Below are 20,670 nucleotides of genomic sequence, written 5' to 3' on the forward strand. Positions count from 1 at the left end.
TGGGGGACTACAGCTCACCTGTCAGCATCCTCATACTCTCTCGCTCCCTCGCTCTACTCTGAATGTCCCTCCTAATATGTATTGTGACTATGGCCTTGGCTCAAAGAAATACTGTGTTGAAGCAGAAGAGACAAAAGAAAACATCCACAGGGGCTTTTTTAGTTGTCTGTACAACTCATGCAAATAAATAATGGCATAGACTACATAGGCAGTGAAAGCTATAGAATAAATGTTGATTTGCATACAGCTGTCACACATCAGCTTAGGCAATCAGCGGTCGAGTTGCAGTGTTTTCTTTTTGTTAATTATGTTGCCAGTCATGCTAAATAGCATTGCTTAAAATAAAAAGATTGGACAAACATAGTGGTCTATACACTGTAATTAGCTTTATGTAAGCTAAGTGACTGTTACATTTTTCCCGATCATTGTTAATTTCATACTGAACTGTACATTGATTTTGATTGTGCTGGTAATGTTGTACAGCTATGCTGACATTAGCCTGGTAACAAGATATGTTTTTGTTTGTTTGCTTGATTTGTTTTTAACTCACAACATGTTGTGACACAAGCTGTCCCTGGAGGCAGACCTCACACACATGCAGACAGTACTTTTGATATCACTGTTGCATATAAAAGGACCTTTGTTTTCACCACTTTAAATAGCATATGAAAGTTAAGCCTGTGGTTTTTGATTTGTTATTGAGAAGCAGGGCATTTCTCCCCTTAAGGCCAAGCAGATCTCCAGCATGGCCCAGAGGAACCCACCCCTCCAACGCTTTCACCCCAACACATTCTACAGCATCACAGCCCAGCCGCACACCTGCTCTCCCCACTATTACTGGCCCCAGAGAGCACATAACGTTCCTGTATAAAGCTCCCACTCCCCTTAGACTTTTCAGTACATGAAAACGATTACTTGATGGCATCACTTAGCAAATGTTATCTCAGTAAATGCTGTGGTGGACTACCAATGTGGTTATTATCATTCATTCTCTTCCCCCTGCATCCTTTCCACATGTTTTGAAATTATTTCTTTTCAGTCAACATATAGTTCTCCACTATACTGAAATATGTGGCTTAATGCTGGAAATTTGCCAGATATAAGACCTGAAATATTAATTAGGGTGGGCAAGAGACCTTAACAATTAATGGATTAATTAAAGACTGAAAAGGTTCTTATGTGTTAAGGTGGAGGTCTAAATGCCTGTGCAGAATATTTAAGTGAGGACCCAATGTAAATAGGTTCTTTAACAATCCATGTCCTTTACTAAGAAAGTAGTTTCTGTAGAGTAGACTGGAGAGTAGTTTCTACTCATGATGATAGAGAGTAGTTTCTACTGCTGTATCACGATAATAAACACTCAGAAATGTGGGGATCCATGTTCCAGTGGTATAGATTAATTATTTCTACAGGCTGTCGAAGGGTTGAGGATACAGGCTTAGCTCAGTGTCTCAGTGTTGAAGGTCTGTATGGAGAAATTCCAATTTCAGGTCAAACTGGTCCAGAGTCATCATGGCTAGGCAGAGTCCAGGAAGTACCAAAGGATCAGATGGAAGGCATAGTTTATGAGGAAAACAGAATTTAAGAACCAGAACGAGGACCAGACAAAGAAACTGCTCAGTATGGATCTCGGGGAAGGCAATACTTCTCAAAGAGTAGTCGGCCATGTCTGGTTAAAAAGGTCAGTTTAATGGAAGGACCAAGCAACAGCAATTACAAGTGAGGTGAGTTTTATCTGATAGGCAAGATGTGCTGCTGGCATAGGCAGCTCTGGGTGGTACTACTTAGGAAACGTTTTCTAAATGTGTAGTTTCTACTCATGATGACTTTAGAGTATTTTCTACGCAACTTCTCTATGGGTCTCCATGTCAACCAGCAGCAGTCTCTGTACTTCTGTCACTATCTTTCCCCCATACCAGATGGGGGAATTTACTCAAAGCTCCATAGCTCCAATTGATCACGGAGCTCTATAGCTTTGTCTCACACACACACACACACACACACACACACACACACACACACACACACACACACACACACACACACACACACTCATGCACACACACACTCATGCACACATGCAGACATACACACACAAACATATGCAAACACATGTATACATACAATTTTTCAGTGTTAACCAAACTTGTTCAAAAGCACAGCTGGGCTAGCCTTGGTAGCAACACCAATACTCACAAGCCTATGGCACAATGCTCAAATCTAGACTGTAGCCAGTAGATGTATGGGAAATTAACATGATGCATTTGTTTCCTGCATATTTTTGAATCAGAGCAGCTGTTGTGTGAGAATAATTAAGCATCTGTGGATAGAATCGGAAATGTTGCTTCCTCTAAAGGAGGAAAAGCATGCATTAAGGATGAATATGACATAAACCCTTGGGCATTAAACAAGCAATGGCTGTCACACTCTTTTACTGTACTCAGGAAAACCGCACACATAGAAAACAGCAGGTGTACTGGTGGAGGCAAGTCTTAAAAACCTGTGGAAGTGGACAGAGTCCATGTCAGCTTGTTTTGACTCAGGTTTGATCAACAACCTCTTCGTCAGGTAAAGGACATCGCATCTCACTCTGCCTGATTGCAAGACTGGAAAAATGAGACTGTCACCACCAATCAGTCAAGCATTATGGAAATGTAGTCCTGGTGGAATGCGAGGACATTTGCACATATATTAACCAGTGCCACCAGCAACACGGCAGACAAATTCCCCGGAAATAAGACTCTGCTCCAGCCATTCTTACAACACACACAATGGATGAAGTCTTATCAGACCAAGTACCACTAAATGCTCACTTAAATACATGCCTGTCAAAATGCAAATATGCTCAGTTAAATTATGCTCAACAAATGTAGATGGTTGTCTGACCATTTTGTGGAAGGATTCCCCTTCATGGAAAGCCCATGGGAACAACTGGGCAGCATTTGAACACAGCCTATAAATATGTGAGGTCATCTCCACTCTGCAGAATTTTTCACTGTTGCTTGAGGGTCTATTCCCTGTCACAAAGACACCTCATAAAGAATTGAGCCTGATTAAATATTTAGGGATAATTTCCTTTCACTGTGATACTAGTAAAGCCTTGAGTAGATGTATTGTAAAGTAAGAAGATGCTGATAAAAGTGTACTTTTGGCTGTTGAATGCCTAATATCTAATAAGTATTAGCAACAAAAAAGTAGGAATAATTTCAGTGAGAAAAACAAGAAGACATTCATCCTTACATCTAATGCTTTTTAGGGCAAGAGGCTACAGGGGGACTTAATATAGTACTAATATAATATAGCACACATTACACTCATCCATGAAACCAGGAAAGGTATGTCGGTCTGCTCTCAATTCTCTTACACTACATCCCAACCTCACATCCAGCAGTGTAATACACTATGTAATTACACATAATACTCTAAAAAGGGTCTGTTGGCTCTATCCTTTCAGGATATGTTGATAATTTTACACTTATATTTTTTAAGATAGCCTATGTGGAGCACCAGTTCCCCTGAAAGCTCACCAGTGGCAATGCTGGTGTGGTGGTGGTGCAAAGACACAGCAACATAAAGAACATCTCCGTCACAGGTTGGCCGGTGATGGAGAGCTGGAAGAACAAGCACTGCAGCGCAACTGAGGAGTGAACTGGGGAGAAAGGTCTGTAGATCTGAAAGATGGAGTCAACAACAGACGGGGGGGGGGGAGAGGAAGGGTGTAGGGTGAACAGAGACAGAAACAGGAACATTAAATAAAGGTCTTTCATGTTGGCTGAAACATTACATACATTTAAATAAAAACTTTGGTATCTTTCCCTGGCAAAGTGTTTTCTTCTGGCAACAGAAACAGAAATCTTCTATCATTGTTAAAAAAGGAAGATTGGAGTTTCTACATTCAAGTTCAAGTTCAAGTTTGGTTTATTTGTCACATACACAGTCATACACAGTACAACCCGCAGTGAAATGGTTGACATGACAACATACCCAATACAGCATGGAAACAAAAACATGTAAAATTGAGCTTAGTAGAGTGCAACAGATAAAGAACTGCTGAGGAGGATGCGGAAAGGAACGCCATATTCACAGGTGTCATTTTGTAGAATTGTCATATGGTGTACATCAGGTATGGATGGATAGATAGATAGATAGATAGATAGATAGATAGATAGATAGATAGATAGATAGATAGATAGATAGATAGATAGATAGATAGATAGATAGATAGATAGATAGATAGATAGATAGATAGATAGATAGATAGATCCTAACATAAAGCCTAATTTGTCTGTACATCCGACTGAACAATTTAATATATTAGAATAAGATAAACTTTTGGCTTTTTGATAAATTGGGGTGAAACTATTTGATTGACTTCTTCCACCATATTGACTTTTTAAGTGTTTTATGTGCTCAGTAAAATTACTAACGAGTCACTGAGTTATTAGCAAAAAGAATGATTCTGAAGAACAGAACCCTCCCTGTGGGATCATTTGTTTGGGTTTACCACTTGCTCCTCTCATCCTCGTCTTCTCAAAATTAGACTGGATAAATCTTTAGATCTACCCAAATATCACCCCATCAGTCACTTACTCTCAGTTCATTAACCCCAGGACATTGTTGGAGAGCACCATTAAGCCTCTACTGTTGCTGAATTGTATTTTGTTAGGTCTGATTCTGGTCTGTGATATTTCTAAAATTCCCCCTGTAGTTTCTCTTCCCCTTGTTGTCGGAGTGCCAGTCAAGCTAACTGATCTGTAGCCCCTGTCACTTCTCGTTTAACCATATCCCTTTTCTCTCTCTCACTCTCGCTCTCTCTGAAAGGTCCTTGCACTTATATACACTCTTTCTGCCCCTGGCTCTTATCGTCCATCTTTGTCCCAGCACCACCGTTCTGTCCAGCCTCTTAGCTCAGCTGAACGGCCACGTGGACACAGAAGCATTTTCATGCTGCTTGCTTTCTGATGAATCTGAGTCGCTGCTGCTGCTGAGCCCCTGGCAGACAGACACTTAGGCTATGCCCCATTTACAGGAGCAGGAAGATTCTTACAAGACCAGAGTAAATATTGCTTCAAATTAGTTCATGGTTTTTTTTCCTAGTACACGATTTTTTAATTCAGTTTGTTGTCAAACTGAAAAATACTGTTTGACGGAATGGAGAAAAACAAAGAAAAACTGGATTGAATTTGAATATTAAGACAAGTTTAATATTTAATCTTAACCTAGGCTAGTATGACTCAACTGGCAGCTGTGAAAACCCTTGTCAGTGTAAGATACATCTTAATTAGTTTGCAAAAAATATTTTATATATATATATGTGTGTGTGTGTGTGTGTGTGTGTGTGTGTATACACACACACACACACACACACACACACATATATATATATATGTATATATATATATATATATATATATATATATATATATATATATATATATATATATATATATATATATATATATATATATCAGTTCCTACAAGGATGATAGCACTTGTCATTTCATTGAACTCCTTATTTGATCTTTTTCCGGTAGACTAAGTTAGATACAAGCATTTAGTCAGCACACACACACACGCACGCACACACACACATACACAATTATACGTTGTCTGGTCCGTTTCCCACACACGTTCCGTGGTTGTTTTTCGACATGCTGGCGTTGGGGTGCACGTGCGAGCGACTGGAGGTGTCCAGTGGCTACGAAGTCTAATAGCACTTAGCGCAACAGTGAGTAGCATGTCATCCGAGTCAGTTACGGCAGGAATTAAATGGTTAGGAATTTAATCATTAAGAATGCAGAAAGCAAATGAGAAGGGTAATACTCATGTTTCATGGGAAAAAAAAAACTATGCTATGTTTCATAAGGGGAATGATCCATTTCAAATATTTAAAACTAATATGCTCTGGTGCTTATCTGCCTTAAAACGGAATAGGAACTTCTTAAGGATCTTTCCCAAAAAAGAAATAATGCCAACCAGCTGTGACTACAATCGTCTTCTTACCGATTTTATATCTTGTTTGGCCGCGCTATGTCTGCTACTGATCTGAAACTTCAGGGAGAGAGACGCGATGGGCACGCCTCTCTTGACTATCATTGGTTTTACTAGGAAATAAATTTGCATCTTTATGAGGGGATTGGTTGAGTTGAGTTTCAATCACAAAGCGGCGTTTGCAGAGTCTGGACCAGGGTGTGCAGCTGCTGAGTAAGTAATGGGTAATGTGTGCAACACAGGGTGGCTAGCTTGTATTGACGGAGGGGCACCCGGTCACTGAAGGATTTAATCAAGTGACCAGTTCCAAGGATCTGGGAAGGAACCTTCAGCGAAATGCGCCTTACAAGGAAACGATGGACAATTTGTACTATCAGCCTTCTTCTGATATTCTACAAGACGAAAGAAATAGTAAGAAGTGATGAGCATCAGGAAGCCCAACTCACAAGGTAGGCTACGACACATTCTCCTGCCATTGATATAACCGATAGATCGGCAAATTACAGTGTTATAGTATTGCCGGTAAAAGTTAGATATCCCGGTAAAATGATCTATGTCTAATCTCGTTTCTGTCTGTAGTTCGGAAGTTTATTTCTCATAACCAATTCTCCGATGGTCCTTCACTTTCGCTGCTACTCGTGTCTATCGGGATGGGACGAGTTCTTATTTTCCTTTGTTTGGACTGAAATGGTTATTTCATCGTCGTAGACTTTGCCGGTATGATTTATGAGGTGTTTCATTCTCCTCGACCTTTCTTTCACGTAAACACTATGCAGTCATTTTGTTCTCCAAACACATTGTTTAGGCTAATATAATCCATGGCCACAAGAATTAGGCAGACGACTTTCTTAGTAAAGTAGGTCAGCACCTTTTCCGAGCGATTACGACATTTATAACCCGTGTTTCATTTTGGAATCAAAGGACATTCGTTGTCATGTAGTTTATATCACGTACGTCGCAAGGATTATAAAACAGTGATTATAATTAGTAAAACAGTCTATAGTGCTCACAATAATTGTACTCATGAGGTGAATGTTTTCAAAGTTTGAAATATTGAAATACTAAAATAATGTAATACATATGGTGAGTTCTGAGATGTACGACACTAGGGCATAAGCAAGTTTCAGGAAATGTGATCAAGTAAGTTTGTTCTGAGCTAAAGTTCAATTTTGAGTTCACAAAAGACAGTATCAGTCGAGTAAGACAGCACTACCATATAAAATATTTATTTTCTAATAAAGTATTTTATAAATTCTGAGATTTGATAAAAATTTGTGCCAATTTGAAAATACAAAGTGAGAATGTTTTGCATTTGTTCTGTAGACAAGAATTCTGAGTATGTGTGTGTGTGTGTTCTGTGTTGATTTGTACTCTCTGTATGAGCACATAAAATTACTCAGACGTTCCTTTGAAACCTGTGGTTTCCTTTTCATGCATGCACTTTTTTTTACAATCTAAAGACAGGACCGGTAAACATTTACACCTCAGAAAATGTCAGTAATCTTATACATATACTTTTATATATACAATTACCTATTAATTGGTTGTCACCTGTAGTAAATTATTTTATATATAAATACATATGAGACTGCTTGTAGTTGTAAGGGAAAATTCCTGTGAGAATGAAGCAGTCACATTGAAGCAGTTTCAGTAAAAGAATGCATAACTGAAAGTATGCAGTATCAACTGTCATCAAACAAGAAAAGGCCTAACCTTCAGCTTAATCCATCATAGCCCATACTCTTTAAAATAATATCACCCAAACAAGTTTTAGCATGTAGGTGAAAGGTTTTGAAAAATACACTATTGTGCATAAGACCTGAACGCCTAATGAATGTTCGGAACAATCACAGGAGAAAACAGATGTAAAACAACTTCAAAAAACTCACTGTTCTATAACAGGATGTGGGTTCTACATTGGTCTCAACATTTGTTGCATTGATTTGTAAGAATACTCCAGGTGTGAGGCCCCTTACACAAGGCTTGGTAAACGTCTTAAAACCTCCGCCAAACTATGTTTCAACATGTTGGGACCAATAATGATAACCCAGTTCCAAACAAAAGCTACAAGTCATCATCCGTGTCTCCGGCAAGCAAAGGTTACATATTTTTCAAAGAATGACTCATTTTATGTCAACAATTATTAATGATTTTTAAGTTTTCACAATTTTGCAAAACCCTGCATTCTCTCCTACACATTGAAATATATCTTAAACAACATCCTGGATGTGCCGAATATGGCATTTGTTCTGATGTTTTGGGACAGATATAAGAGAATAAGGACAATGGAAAGCCCAAGGCTTCCTGTCCCATGTTAATCACTGCTGTCTTTAAAAAAATTGTATTTCTGGTCTCCTAGAATGCCAGAGAAAGGTTACTGCTGTGTACTATTAAATTCTAAAGAGGAGACAATCAATTGTATGGTATATTGACATGAATGTCCTACCTTCTTTTATCCATGAGATGAAACTGCAATAAAGTGAATTAATGAGTATTTCACACTTGATTTAATTCCATGCATATTTGACAGGGAATATTGATAAGTGAGAGAAGCACCATTACAGCATACTCTTTTGCTATTTTTACAGTGAGAGTGAGCTGAGTACTTCAAGACTGATGGTCAATAGCTCAGAGAAAGCTCTGGGCAAGAGCCTGCCCATATATCTCCAGGGCACAGAAGAAGGGTGGAGGGTCAACGCCACTCTGGTCGCCATGATACGGTGAGTGAGGAGAGACTGGTTGCTTCTCGAGAGCTGCCATTAAGCACTATCTGTGTCACCCGCCTTGTGAGCCAATGGCATTCTGGCTTCCCCCGGTAAAATCAAGGTTACCTCATTTAGTAGGCTGCTGGTATTTGAGTACTAAACACTTGCCCTTGCTCACGACCAACACTGTTGAACATGTCATCATTAAGACTATAATTTATTTTATTTCTTGCATTCTTTTGAGTAGTGAACGAGACTAATTGGATTCAATACATCATATGCATCCTTTTCTTTTTTTAAATGCATTTTGGACATACACTAAGAGAATAAAAGAACGTTCTAGGTGTATATTGAACAGGGGACATCTTTTTATGTTAAGAATAGTGCAGACTGCATGGCTCTATCTTGCCCACAGAGGGAATAGTTAAAGCAGGGCTGATAAAACACAGCATAGAGTTGTCTGAAAGTTGCCTAGGCAGCACTGTCATTATCTCAGAAACACTTAATACTTTCTATCCTTTTTAATGCTGCTTTGCATTGGCCACATATGCTCAGTATTCTGTACTGCTGTTTGTCTGCGGAATATCACCTGCTTTCTTGTTCTATAGCTGTCAAGTCATTCTTATTCTAAACAACCACTGTAGACATTAGAGGAGAAACTCCACTGAGCTTCACAGACATTTAGCCCTGTTTAAAGGAGCTGTCTTGAAGCTCTAGATTCTCAAACTGGGAAGGTTGTTTGTAGAACAGTTTTGATTTTTAATCGGTGACTAAGATTAGGATGGAGAGAGGACCTTGCTAAATCACCCTTCCTCTTCCAGCTCTCTGTAAAACCACTTGTGCTGGCTCCTAGCCGCTTTTTTCCAGATTTATCCAGATTGTAGAAATCGTCTAAACCTGATGTCATTAGCCTTAACATTCTTCCAAATTGTGGGGGGAAACAGGCATATTGTAATTAACAAGTGCTGTGTTAACTGTCTGGTGACATTTGGGAAATATTATGCATCGTTGACACCACCAACACCTCAGACGTGTGTTACAAATACTTCCACATTACTGGCTTCTAACGTCTCAAACAGCCTCTCTCATTTATCAGATAAAAAACAATTGCATTTGAAAACATTATGGATAAGGTTCTAAGTCAATTATTGTATTATAACCTCAGTACAATCATTGTATTGTTATTTAAAGTACAGCATTATTTTGCAATCAGCTACCAGTGGGCCGGACTGTCAATTCCCAGTCTTACATGTCTGCCACTGATGTTTCTGTGTCCAATTAAAAGGAAGGACATCCTCCGCTTCTTGGATGCAGAAAGGGATGTGTCAGTGGTCAAAAGCAGCTTTAAGCCTGGCGACACTATCCACTACATCCTGGACCGGCGCAGGACGCTCAACGTCTCGCACACTCTGCACAGCCTTCTTCCTGAGGTCTCCCCTCTGAAGAACAAGAGGTTCAGGACCTGTGCCGTGGTGGGCAACTCTGGCGTTCTGCTCAAAAGTGGCTGTGGGAAAGAGATAGACAGTCATGATTTCGTTATACGGTAATTCGCCCCTCGGGCTATTATTTCGTTTTCAGCATTTCAGGTGTTGAGTTCTGACACTTCTGACTGACACGGGAGAGGGAAAAGAACGGGATGGTACAAGCCCGCATGCTAATCTGTCTCCCAGACTGCTGTTAAAGATACACTTTACCATCCTTGTAACTTATCTCAGATGAGTCGTTAATTTATGGCATCTTAGCCAACATAATCAAATTAATCCCCTTTCATCCAGTCAGAAGGAAAGTGGCATGAAGCCAGAGATTTGTCAGAGTAATCCTAGCAGTTTCAGATTCAAGCTGTCACTGTTTTTCATTGCTGGTGACTCCATCTTTTTAAGAGGTTTACATAAGAAAACTACACTCTTAAAATGACTCTTAATTGCCGTTGTTGACATGAATGTGTGTTCTGAATAGAAGCAGAAGAACCACATGAGAAAAAAATGTTTTCCTGTTTTCCTAAGTGCTTCCTTAAAAACCTAATAACATGCTCTATGCTGAGATGCTGTGGCGTTTGAAAGAATGGCCCCATTTATCACCTGCCATCAGAATATATGTTCTGTGTTAAACTGCAGTAAGCCTGCATCTATACATGTTCAAAAACTCTATAGTATAACACAAGGATCTGCATTGAAAAATGAAGACATTTTCTTCAGAAGTTACAAAAGCAGGCATTTTGCCACAAGGTTTTTCGTTCTACATCATCATTCATTTCAAAGGAGAAGAGGAGAAAAGAAATCCCCACCACATCATAACTAATACCCTGCAGGAAGCCCAAGGGCCTTACACTAGCATTAATGTTTGTCTTTCTGTGCGGCTCTGATGCAGATGTAACCTGGCCCCGCTGGCCAAGTTCGCCGAGGACGTAGGCTTGAAGTCAGACTTCACCACCATGAACCCGTCGGTGATCCAGCGCATGTATGGCGGCCTACGAAATGAGACGGCGCGTGACTGCTTCCTGCGGCGCCTGGCCGTGCTGAACGATAGCGTCCTTTGGATCCCTGCTTTCATGGTGAAGGGTGGAGAGAAGCACGTAGAGGGTGTCAATGAGCTCATCCTCCAGCGGAAGCTTCCGGTGCGCATGGCCTACCCTTCACTACGTTTGATCCACGCTGTCAGAGGGTGAGTCAGTTCAGAGTAGTGGAACGCCCCCCTAAGCACTAAAGACAAATATCACTTGTGTAAAGGATGTAACTTGGACTTAAATGAGAGTGCTACTAACAGTGAAAAAGCTGTTTCTTCAGCAGTGTAGAAGTTGTCCTTTCTTTTTCAGTCTATTATGTCACATTTCTTAGAAGCAAGTTAATATCTCAGTGCTAGTCATGCTTGGGTTTCCAGCTATATATGGCTATATGTCTGTGTGATTTTAAATGAAGAGTACAGTAGGGGTTAAGTGAAGAGAAGCTACCTGTAGGAAGGAGAGAGCTTTATCTAAGGGGGCTGGTACGCCCCTTATGCATATGGTGGCGTGTATTGGCTGATATAAGAAAATAGTTAAGTATTACATTCTGAAACGAATTATTTCTAATACGAACAACAGATACTAGGTGATATCAGTGATATCAGTGTTCAGAACATATTTACATTTGCCAAACTTTTATATTTATCATATATAATAATAATAATAATAAAGAATAAGGGAATAATATATATTATGTTTGTATGTACAGTTCTGTGTGTGTGCGCACACAAAAATGCATAATTTAAAAAAATGCATTGATCCATTGACCAATAATCGGTCCATACATCTTTACTATGTTAATGTCGTAGAGGTAACTTCAGTTGGGTTTTTTTTTTTGCTCATGCTACCTCATCGGGCTGTTTCCTGCTAGGAGTTATGGTCACGTTAACTTGATGCTCCCAGCCTGCATTTAGCATTGGTTCTGGTTGAAGCTCTGTGGTGTCATTGTCTGACTCACATGTTCTCATTGTGCCCCTTTGGATCCAGGCCAATATTTAGTATTAACATTACTTATTTAGCATTAAGGCTATTTGTCTTGTTTCTAGCGTTAACATTACTTGACTAGCACTAACGTTACTTGTCTAGCGTTAACGTTACTTGATTTGGCTAGCATAGTTACTTGTTTTGTATTAGAATTGTAGAGAGAACCGGAACATTCGAGTGTGAGTCCGTGGGTAATGCAGTTTATAGAGGGTTATGAATTGCCCAGAACAGGATATAGAGAGGGCGGGAAAGAGTACACAAGGCAAAGTCACGATACAGTAAAAAGCAAAATGTAGAAATAGCGGTACTGCTTACCGGTGAGTGCTGGCCCACTTTGGACACTGGTCAAGAACAAGTGTGAGCCTTCACTGCTTGTTACCATAAGGTGTCACCTTACACACACTAAAGATTGCATATTTTCTTAATATTTAATAAAGGCTTAATAAGCATCTATTGTAAATGCTCAATTTATTCATTTATTTAGCATTTATGTAAATCAGAATCACAACTGAGGTAAAACTGATGAAGTCTTAAATGTCATTTGTATTTGCAGTAGCTCATATTAAAACAGAAAATAGTAACAGGTAATGAGCAGTAAACTAGAAGGTGTGCTGAGTTTTGCTATAAATACAAAATACCGAATAGTATTCCTTCCCTTCGGTATGTGCAGATTTAACAATGTATATAAAATACAGGAACCTAAGCATTTCAAAAGACTAACTGTCAAAAGTATCTGACTTTAGGTAATAGATGCTGCTTGGATATATGATTTTGCAGTGTCCAATCTAGCAACTGTTGTATTACTGTAAATGCGAAAAGGATTTGTGCAGTCCCTTTCTGAGAAATACTCCAGCACTAAATCTCGTTAAACATATTTTATTCAATACTCAGAGTAATTTAAAATAGTGTTTGTTTTTTTGGTTAAATGTTTTGTCTAAGTGATGTATAGTATTTAACATTATGTACCTCTATACCAAGCTCTTTTTGTAGGTTTAGTGTTGGAGTATTCCTTTAATATAACTGTGAGTTTCACATTATCAATACATTTTAAAGTGAAAGAAAATAACATGCACTTAAAGCACTGCTGTTGCCATCTGCATTGTCAGTAACACAAACTCAAGCTTTATTCACACACCAATTTAAAGCAATATGTGAAATCTGTTTGGTTCACTGCAATCTGAAATTAGACTGACAGTACATTTCCAGTGCAGTAGAAACATGACAGCTTATCCTTTGGCATAGATTAAGTGCACACTATGGTAATTACCCTCACCGAAGAAGGCAGAAATGTTTACCTGTTGTGTACATCCTCCTTTCCATGTGAAGCACTGGTTTCTCATTTAGTCACTGAATACTTTAATTCTCGATCAAATCAGCATTAAAAAATACAGAACGTTCCAAACAAAAAATTGTTTGAAGCCAACCAGAAGGGAGCACTGATCGACATAACCTGGCATTGGAAGTCTAGCTGCGGCAGCCTTAGCTAGCGGGGAGCCCCAAGCTCCTGCTTTTTGATTATCATCTCCCGAAATCAAAGCTAGCCTGGAGGCAGCCACCCGCGGCAGGTCTTTGCGAGGCAGTGCTCAGCAGGCATGAAGGCAGCCCAGCGATTACACGCAGGGTCATCTCTGTTAACACGCTGAACTCCAGAGCGGATGCAGCCTGGAAGCTCTTTATCTTCACACCGCATGGCCGAATTAAATTATATTTTCATTTGAAGAATGTAAGGAGAAGTACTTCTCCTGAAAAGGTGCTCGTAACCGCCATCTTTGAGTTCAGCACTTATAAGACTTATGGGAAGAATATATTTAAATCTGTTAAATCATTTATGTGCATATAGTTGGCCTAGAACGAGGCTCATAGGTGTCTGTGCTGGGATCTTTACAACTATTGATTTTTTTAAGCATACACTCTCATAAGGGTTTCACGGGTGTATATAGAAAAATAGTACCTCCCCAGTCAATTTCCCATCCAGTACTGGTCAGCCTCTGTTTGGATACTGTCTTCAAAAGGTGCTGTTTTGGCCACATAATTTTGTGGACACATCAGTCTTTCTTGTGAGTTTCCATGGCAGCCAAGCCTTTTCATTTCAATGACACCTTCCAACTGGCCTGCTTTAGTGCTAAATATAGGCCTCTGAAGGGTGAAACCACTTGCAGGCGACTAACCCTGGAGACCACCACTCATCGCTAGGCTATATAGAACTCATAAAGGAGGCATTAAAGCTATCCTGCATTAGGCCACACAATGAAATAAACCACAAGACACAGAATCTGAAGCTCCAAATTGCTGAATCATGAGCAACGATTTGGACACAATTAGCTATGAATTTATTCTCACAGGTGGTTCTAAGTTTGCTAAGGCACAGCATGGTAAACAGAAGTGAGTGATGTTTTAGTCTAATGGATGTTTTAGCAGTGATATAATGTTTTGGTTGAGAAAATTTGCTGTTACAGTTCAGTGGATACCTGGATGTCTAAGTAACTTGGTAACTGATATTTATATCTTCAAAAATGAGTGGATTGTTGGACTGGAAAATGTATATATTTCTTGAAAGTATGTATATATTGATTTTTTTAACATAAGAATAAGCAGATAAAATCCTTTTCGCATAACCTTTCATATAATCTTGTGGTTAATTGTGGTGTATTTATGTGTGACCTTGTCTCCCTAAACTATCTTTTGGTTAATTCAGTGAAAATTAATAACTCATAATTAATAGCTCAATAAGTCAAAATTTATTAACATGCAAGGTGCATACCTGCATTTTCACAGAAATTTATATGCACAGCAAAAGACATTGCCCCTGGCATAAAGCCATTAGACCGTTAAATCATTAAGACAGGCAAATTATGGACTAATTTGTCGTTCAATTACAGAGCCTCCGAAATGACATCTTGCATTATCTAGATACATTAGACCTTTATGAATATGTTAGAGAATGGCAGTTTCTCAGCTGGTGCATTTTAGATAGGCTAATTATGTGCTTAGTTGATTAAACAGAATTATATACGTTAAGGCACTGCTAAAACACAATATTCTTGGATCAGACCAAAGCTGAAGTGTTTTACATAAACCCATGCAGAAATTAAATAACCTGAGTCATGAAACATATTTTAAATTGGGTTTTTGCTTTTGTTTTTTCTAAGGTACTGGCTCACGAATAAGGTGAATATCAAGCGTCCCAGCACTGGATTGTTGATGTACACCATGGCCACGCGCTTCTGTGATGAGATCCACCTTTATGGATTTTGGCCATTCCCAAAAGATGCTAAAGGAAATCTTGTGAAGTACCATTACTATGACACTATCAAGTACCGGTACTTTTCCAATGCTGGCCCTCACCGGATGCCACTTGAGTTCAAGACATTAAAAATGTTACACAGCAAAGGGGCCCTCAAGCTGACAACGTCTAAATGTCCCCAAGGTTGACGGATACACCACTCTGTGCCAATTTAAATCAAAAAGACAGCTGAATAAGTTGTGTGACAGAGGTGACACTTGAAATGGTCTGAATGTCTGAATCATGTGAAGCTTTGGGGTCTGAGAGTGCCTTCAGTCAGTCATTTTAAACGTGCAGTCTGCAGATTGTTTGATGCGTGTCCGAATTATTTAAAGTGTTGCATTATGTTACATTTAATGAAAGAAATGTAATGAAATGAAATTCCCATTGTTGATCTTTAAAAGACCTCTTGAGTCACAGGCATAAAAACATATTGGTTTCAGATACCTTGCAATAGAATTGCTAATGAGGGATACCTTATTCTTTTTTTCTAAACTAAGTACAACATGGTTACGTAGTGACCAACTGTTCCTCAACTGAAATTGAGGAACTTCAAGCAAATGTCTTCTTGATCCCAAAGATCTAATTGTTTTAGCTAACGTTTCCATAAGAGATTGTGTTGTTTTTCAGTGCTGTACTTTTTAGGATTTAGAGGCCTTTGTGCAAATTATTTTTCTATCGGTCTAGATTATACAGTGCTTGCATTCTACATTTCCTTTGTTAAAAATTCAAAATGTCACACTAATGTGGATATTTGGTTACTATTTGTAAGCCTACTGTAACGTTGAGCGGTAAGGAGGTGAACACGTGTGAAGAAGAGTGAGATTTAATAGGTGCAAATCCAAAATCAGTCGTCAAAGCAGTCCAGGGTCATAGAGCCGACATGGAGAGCACAGGCATACATGAGTAAACAAAATAAACACACACGAAGGAAAACGGGGAAGCAGGCTATAACTAAGTCTAGGGAAAACTCAGGGCTAGGAAACACAGAGTACAAACCAACACAACCATTTGAAATAAACATACAACCATTCAATGAACTAAAAACATTCAAAAATTCAAATGAACAGCAAAAAACACAGGCCTCAAGACATGGATTAAATACATGAAATTAATGAGGGACAGGTGTGGAAAATCAAATGAGGGGCGGGGAAAATGAAACTATGGCATGGAACTAAAAACACAAGATAGGGAAAACATGGAACACGGAACCTGGGAGGGACTGATCGTGACACCTACATAATGTAAAGTACTGTGTATCTGAAAGTATGTCAGTTAAAACCACTGGTGTAAATCTTTTTATAGAAAGATAAAATTGAAATTGTTTTTTCTGGAATGTACTTCTTATTTATTGTACCTGTGGATATTGGGATAATACTTCTTAGTGTAGTCATTATGCCAAATCCATTCTTTTCTTCTTTTATTTTAAGGCCTGGATATGCAGAACTGCTTTTTCTCAGGTGCAGCAATTTGGTAATCATTTTCAGTGAATTGTCATGGGTCTCACAACAAAGAAAAGTGCAGACATGCACTTGTGTAGTGTGCTTACAAACCTTGAAAATTCTTCAATATATGTTTTGTGCCCCCGTCCCTCTACCAGAGGTATGTTGCTCTTGGCAGTGCTCATTATGCTTAGTACATGCTCTGTTTATCCAAGCCTTTGGTGCTCCTCAAATTTCTCCCTTGGAGATCTGAATGATTATTTGCAGTAATATTGTACATATGTACAGATGTAAAGACGTTTTCATTTGTACCCAGCAGGTACTTGTCCATTGACAATGATTGAATGTTATCTTTTATGTCATACACTGAATTTAGTCATAATTATGGGCTTATTTTCTCGTCTTTTTTCTAGTTGTTGCTGTATCTGTACATTTTATATAACATGGCCAATATTCTTAAACAAAAATATACTTTAAGAAAGAAATCAGCCACTTGTCATACTATTTATTGTTATGCGAAACTGCTGTTGTTTTATTTAAATTCCTTTTTTGTTGTTTTATTTTGTTTTTTAATTGTCACCTTGTCTGTAATTTAGATTGTAATTTTTGTACCTTGAATCTGATTGACCACGATGTTGAATGTGATGGGCTTTGGTGTGTTTTTAGAGAATTTGATAGACATTGTTTTGTTAAAATTGCAGCTTTAAAACAGAGTTCACTTTTTTCATAACAAAATTTCTATGTTTGTAGGCGTTTTAGACAAACAAAATAAAATGCACCATTGTTCACCTCTCTCGTTTTGCATATGTTTGACTATTTTCTGTTTGTTGGTTCTATTTTGGTTCCTAAGGTGTATATCTATGTCACGAATGGCCACCCTCCTGGTGTCACTGTTTCTTTAGTTAGGAAGAAATTATGTCATGTCTGTTTTGCTTTACTTCCTTGTTCCGTTCATGGGTTTCGTTTTCTCCGCCCCCGTCTGTTCCCCTATTCCACTCCTTGTTTTTGTTTTCTCTGTTCCCATGTTCACCTGTGTCTATTTAGTGCCTGATTGTTTTGATTATTTAAGCCCTGTGTTTTATGCCCTAGGTTGTAGATTATTTTAGTAAGCGAGGTTGGTCTGTTGTATCTAGATTACGGGCGCCATTATTGTCGCCCTCGCGTTTCCGGTTGCGTGTTATTCTTGCCTGTTTATTTTACCCTCCGTATTTTGTTACCCTCGCTTATTAAACCACCTCCTGCATTTGCATTCTGGCTCTTGCCTGTTCCTGCTGAAACGTAACAATCTATCAGATAAATCAACTCAGGTTTTAGCATAATGCAGTCAAACAAAAGGTGTGACTGATGTGTTCTGTCTTGTGGAGCAATAGAGAGAAGAAGAACTGTGTTTGTTACTCTATGGCTTCTACACAGTGTTTTAAGTCATGTGGTTATTACACTATTTCATACAAGCTATTTCAAGAAGCATATTTCCAAGCAAAAACAGCATCTAATAATACCTGAAAAAGATGTATTGTGACTAAACAACTAAACTACATATTAAGCCACAGTTATGATACCATTAAACCTAAGTTAAATGCCAAATTTTAATTTTGTTTGTTTTTGTTTGGATATGGAGTGGGTAAGTAGCAATTGTCATATTAAATTTATTATTGGCTTTGTCCCACATTTGTTTATGACAGTTTGATACTGTTTATGATGTCTGCTTAATATAAAAACTTGGAAAATGAGAAGCCAGTGATCTAAGCAGAACTAATTTAAAAAAGGGTAGTGCAAACTCAGTTGGTAAACAGGTGAGGGTCAATAACAATGCAGACAATAATCCAGGCAAACAACCCAATGGGAGAGAAGGCAAAAAGACATAATCTGTAGAAACAGGCATAAATTGGTAGTGAACAACATAAACAGAATAACACGGTTAAGAAACATTTAGCAGGCAAAATGAGACTTTGCAACAACACTCTGGAAAGGAAGGGAATATATACACACACAAATGTAGGAATAAATAAGACGCAGGTGAGGTTAATATTCAGAGGATCTGGAACGAACAACTGGATTCTGGGGAATTATATGGGTTTGCGACTGAAGGCGTGACAGAGTGCCATAGCGTCTTCACAACTTCTGTGTAGGTTGCTACGTAATTCAGATCAAAGCAGAAGTAGCCTATTAGGTTAAATAAAAATGTATTTACAAAGCACATTTAAAACAATGGTTGCTGACCAAAGTGCTCTACAAAGTCAGATGTTTAGTTAATAGAAGCTGTATGACAACAATGTGCAACATACAGAAACATGACACATATATACTAACCACCAACTTTACATACCTAATTTTAAAATGCTGATGTATACAAGTATGCATTTTATCTTGACTTGAAATGTATGCCAGTACGTGTACATATGCAAGTAGCAAGGACATGACTTGCTACTTGCAAGGGACAAGAGTGCTTTTAACTGCCTACTTAGCTAGCACGTTAGCTATCTGTAACTGATTATGCTTGCATAGTAGGAAAGTGGAGCCCCTCTGTTGCTGAAAATGGATGTTCCTGAGGCCAAATATTGAGGAAAATTATATACCTTTAGAAGACTGTACATATTTTAAGTGTAATAGCAGTCATTTATGAATAGGTTTTATATATTTATATATATATATATATATATATATATATATAAATTCACTTACAAACCATGCCAGAGTAAAACATTCTTAAAACAGATTTGAATTCAACATAAAAAGAACTACAATGTCCACATATTTTACTTTGTCGGACAAAAAAAGTAAATGTTTTGTTGTCCCATGTTGTTAAATGAAATCTGATGAAGTAACTCATTATTCGATCGTTTTTTTAAAAACAGTTACATTCTCACTTTTACTTATGCAATACTTTAAATCACTAGTTTTACTTCTGCTTAAGTAATTATTATTTTCAAGTTTTAGTACTTTTTGGCTACTCTACCAACCTCTGATAGGGGCTGAGTAAGGGTGGAGTAAATCAGCAATAAAGGATGAGACTTTCTCATTAAGATCTTTAAAACTAAATAAAACAACTGTCCAGCAATGGACAGAAAGCAGTGCAGTGATGATACACCTGGGGTGATGTGAATGCTTTTCTTGGTGCCAGCGAGTAAGAGTTGGGTGTTACAATGGAAGGAGATATACTTTCAAATGTTATTATTCAACAGAAGCCTATATGAAGAGCATCTCTAAAGGGTGCAAAAGTCCCTGAAAGAATCCCTGGTAAAAAAAAAATAAAGGCCAATATTAACTAAGATAGGATTTAAATTATTGCAGAACTGCCTCCTGCAGGACAATCATACGCTCAAGGTGTTTTGTTCTAACATAACATTTTTTATGTAGGCCTATGTGTCTACTTATGAACTAGTTTAAATTCTTGCTTTAGTTTATTATTCATTAGTTTATTGTTATTATTATAATATTATTGTTGTTGTTGTTGTTGTTGTTGTTGTTGTTGTTGTTAGTAGTAGTAGTAGTAATAGTTAATGTCTGTAGATCTTCCTTCAGGCAATTAAACACCTGACAGAAAGTAGGCTAAGCTTCAATTTGCATGGGAACTGTAACCAGAAAGCTGACCACCAGTGCCTCCTAAACGTTTCCTCTTCGAGTCTCAGTACTGCAACCCTGACTTAGGGTGCCAACGATCTAGGAAAGCTGGATTAAGTGTTTTTCTCATCTTGACTTTCCGATACGATCAACCATGTTTAATATTATCATGACTTTTTAGACTGGCAAATAGTGATGTGGCAC

General features: G+C 38.3%; 1 protein-coding gene across 2 annotated transcripts; it reads left to right on the forward strand.

The window, feature by feature from the left end:
* Positions 1-6,025: 6,025 nt before the first annotated feature.
* Positions 6,026-17,697, forward strand: st8sia4 (ST8 alpha-N-acetyl-neuraminide alpha-2,8-sialyltransferase 4). 2 transcript variants are annotated; one of them, XM_027009057.3, is made up of 5 exons: positions 6,026-6,440; positions 8,580-8,711; positions 9,982-10,239; positions 11,064-11,357; positions 15,330-17,697. In XM_027009057.3, exons 1-5 carry the CDS (start codon positions 6,328-6,330, stop codon positions 15,610-15,612), a joined length of 1,080 nt encoding a protein of 359 aa, XP_026864858.1. In that variant the 5' UTR covers positions 6,026-6,327; the 3' UTR covers positions 15,613-17,697. The 2 variants fall into 2 exon arrangements, with proteins under 2 accessions (XP_026864858.1, XP_081558873.1); XM_081702747.1 differs by lacking the exon at positions 6,026-6,440 and adding an exon at positions 6,572-6,708.
* Positions 17,698-20,670: the final 2,973 nt, after the last annotated feature.

The sequence above is a fragment of the Electrophorus electricus genome, chromosome 19 (assembly GCF_041902795.1).
Source record: "Electrophorus electricus isolate QZ-2024a chromosome 19, ASM4190279v1, whole genome shotgun sequence".
Taxonomy (NCBI): Eukaryota; Metazoa; Chordata; class Actinopteri; order Gymnotiformes; family Gymnotidae; genus Electrophorus; species Electrophorus electricus.

Excerpts from the sequence above, each read along its gene's own strand:
- st8sia4 (XM_027009057.3), top strand. The coding sequence starts at position 6,328 with ATGCGCCTTACAAGGAAACGATGGACAATTTGTACTATCAGCCTTCTT. Across the intron at positions 8,712-9,981 it reads ACTCTGGTCGCCATGATACG|GAAGGACATCCTCCGCTTCT; the intron begins GTGAGTGAGGAG and ends TCCAATTAAAAG. Across the intron at positions 11,358-15,329 it reads TTGATCCACGCTGTCAGAGG|GTACTGGCTCACGAATAAGG; the intron begins GTGAGTCAGTTC and ends GTTTTTTCTAAG.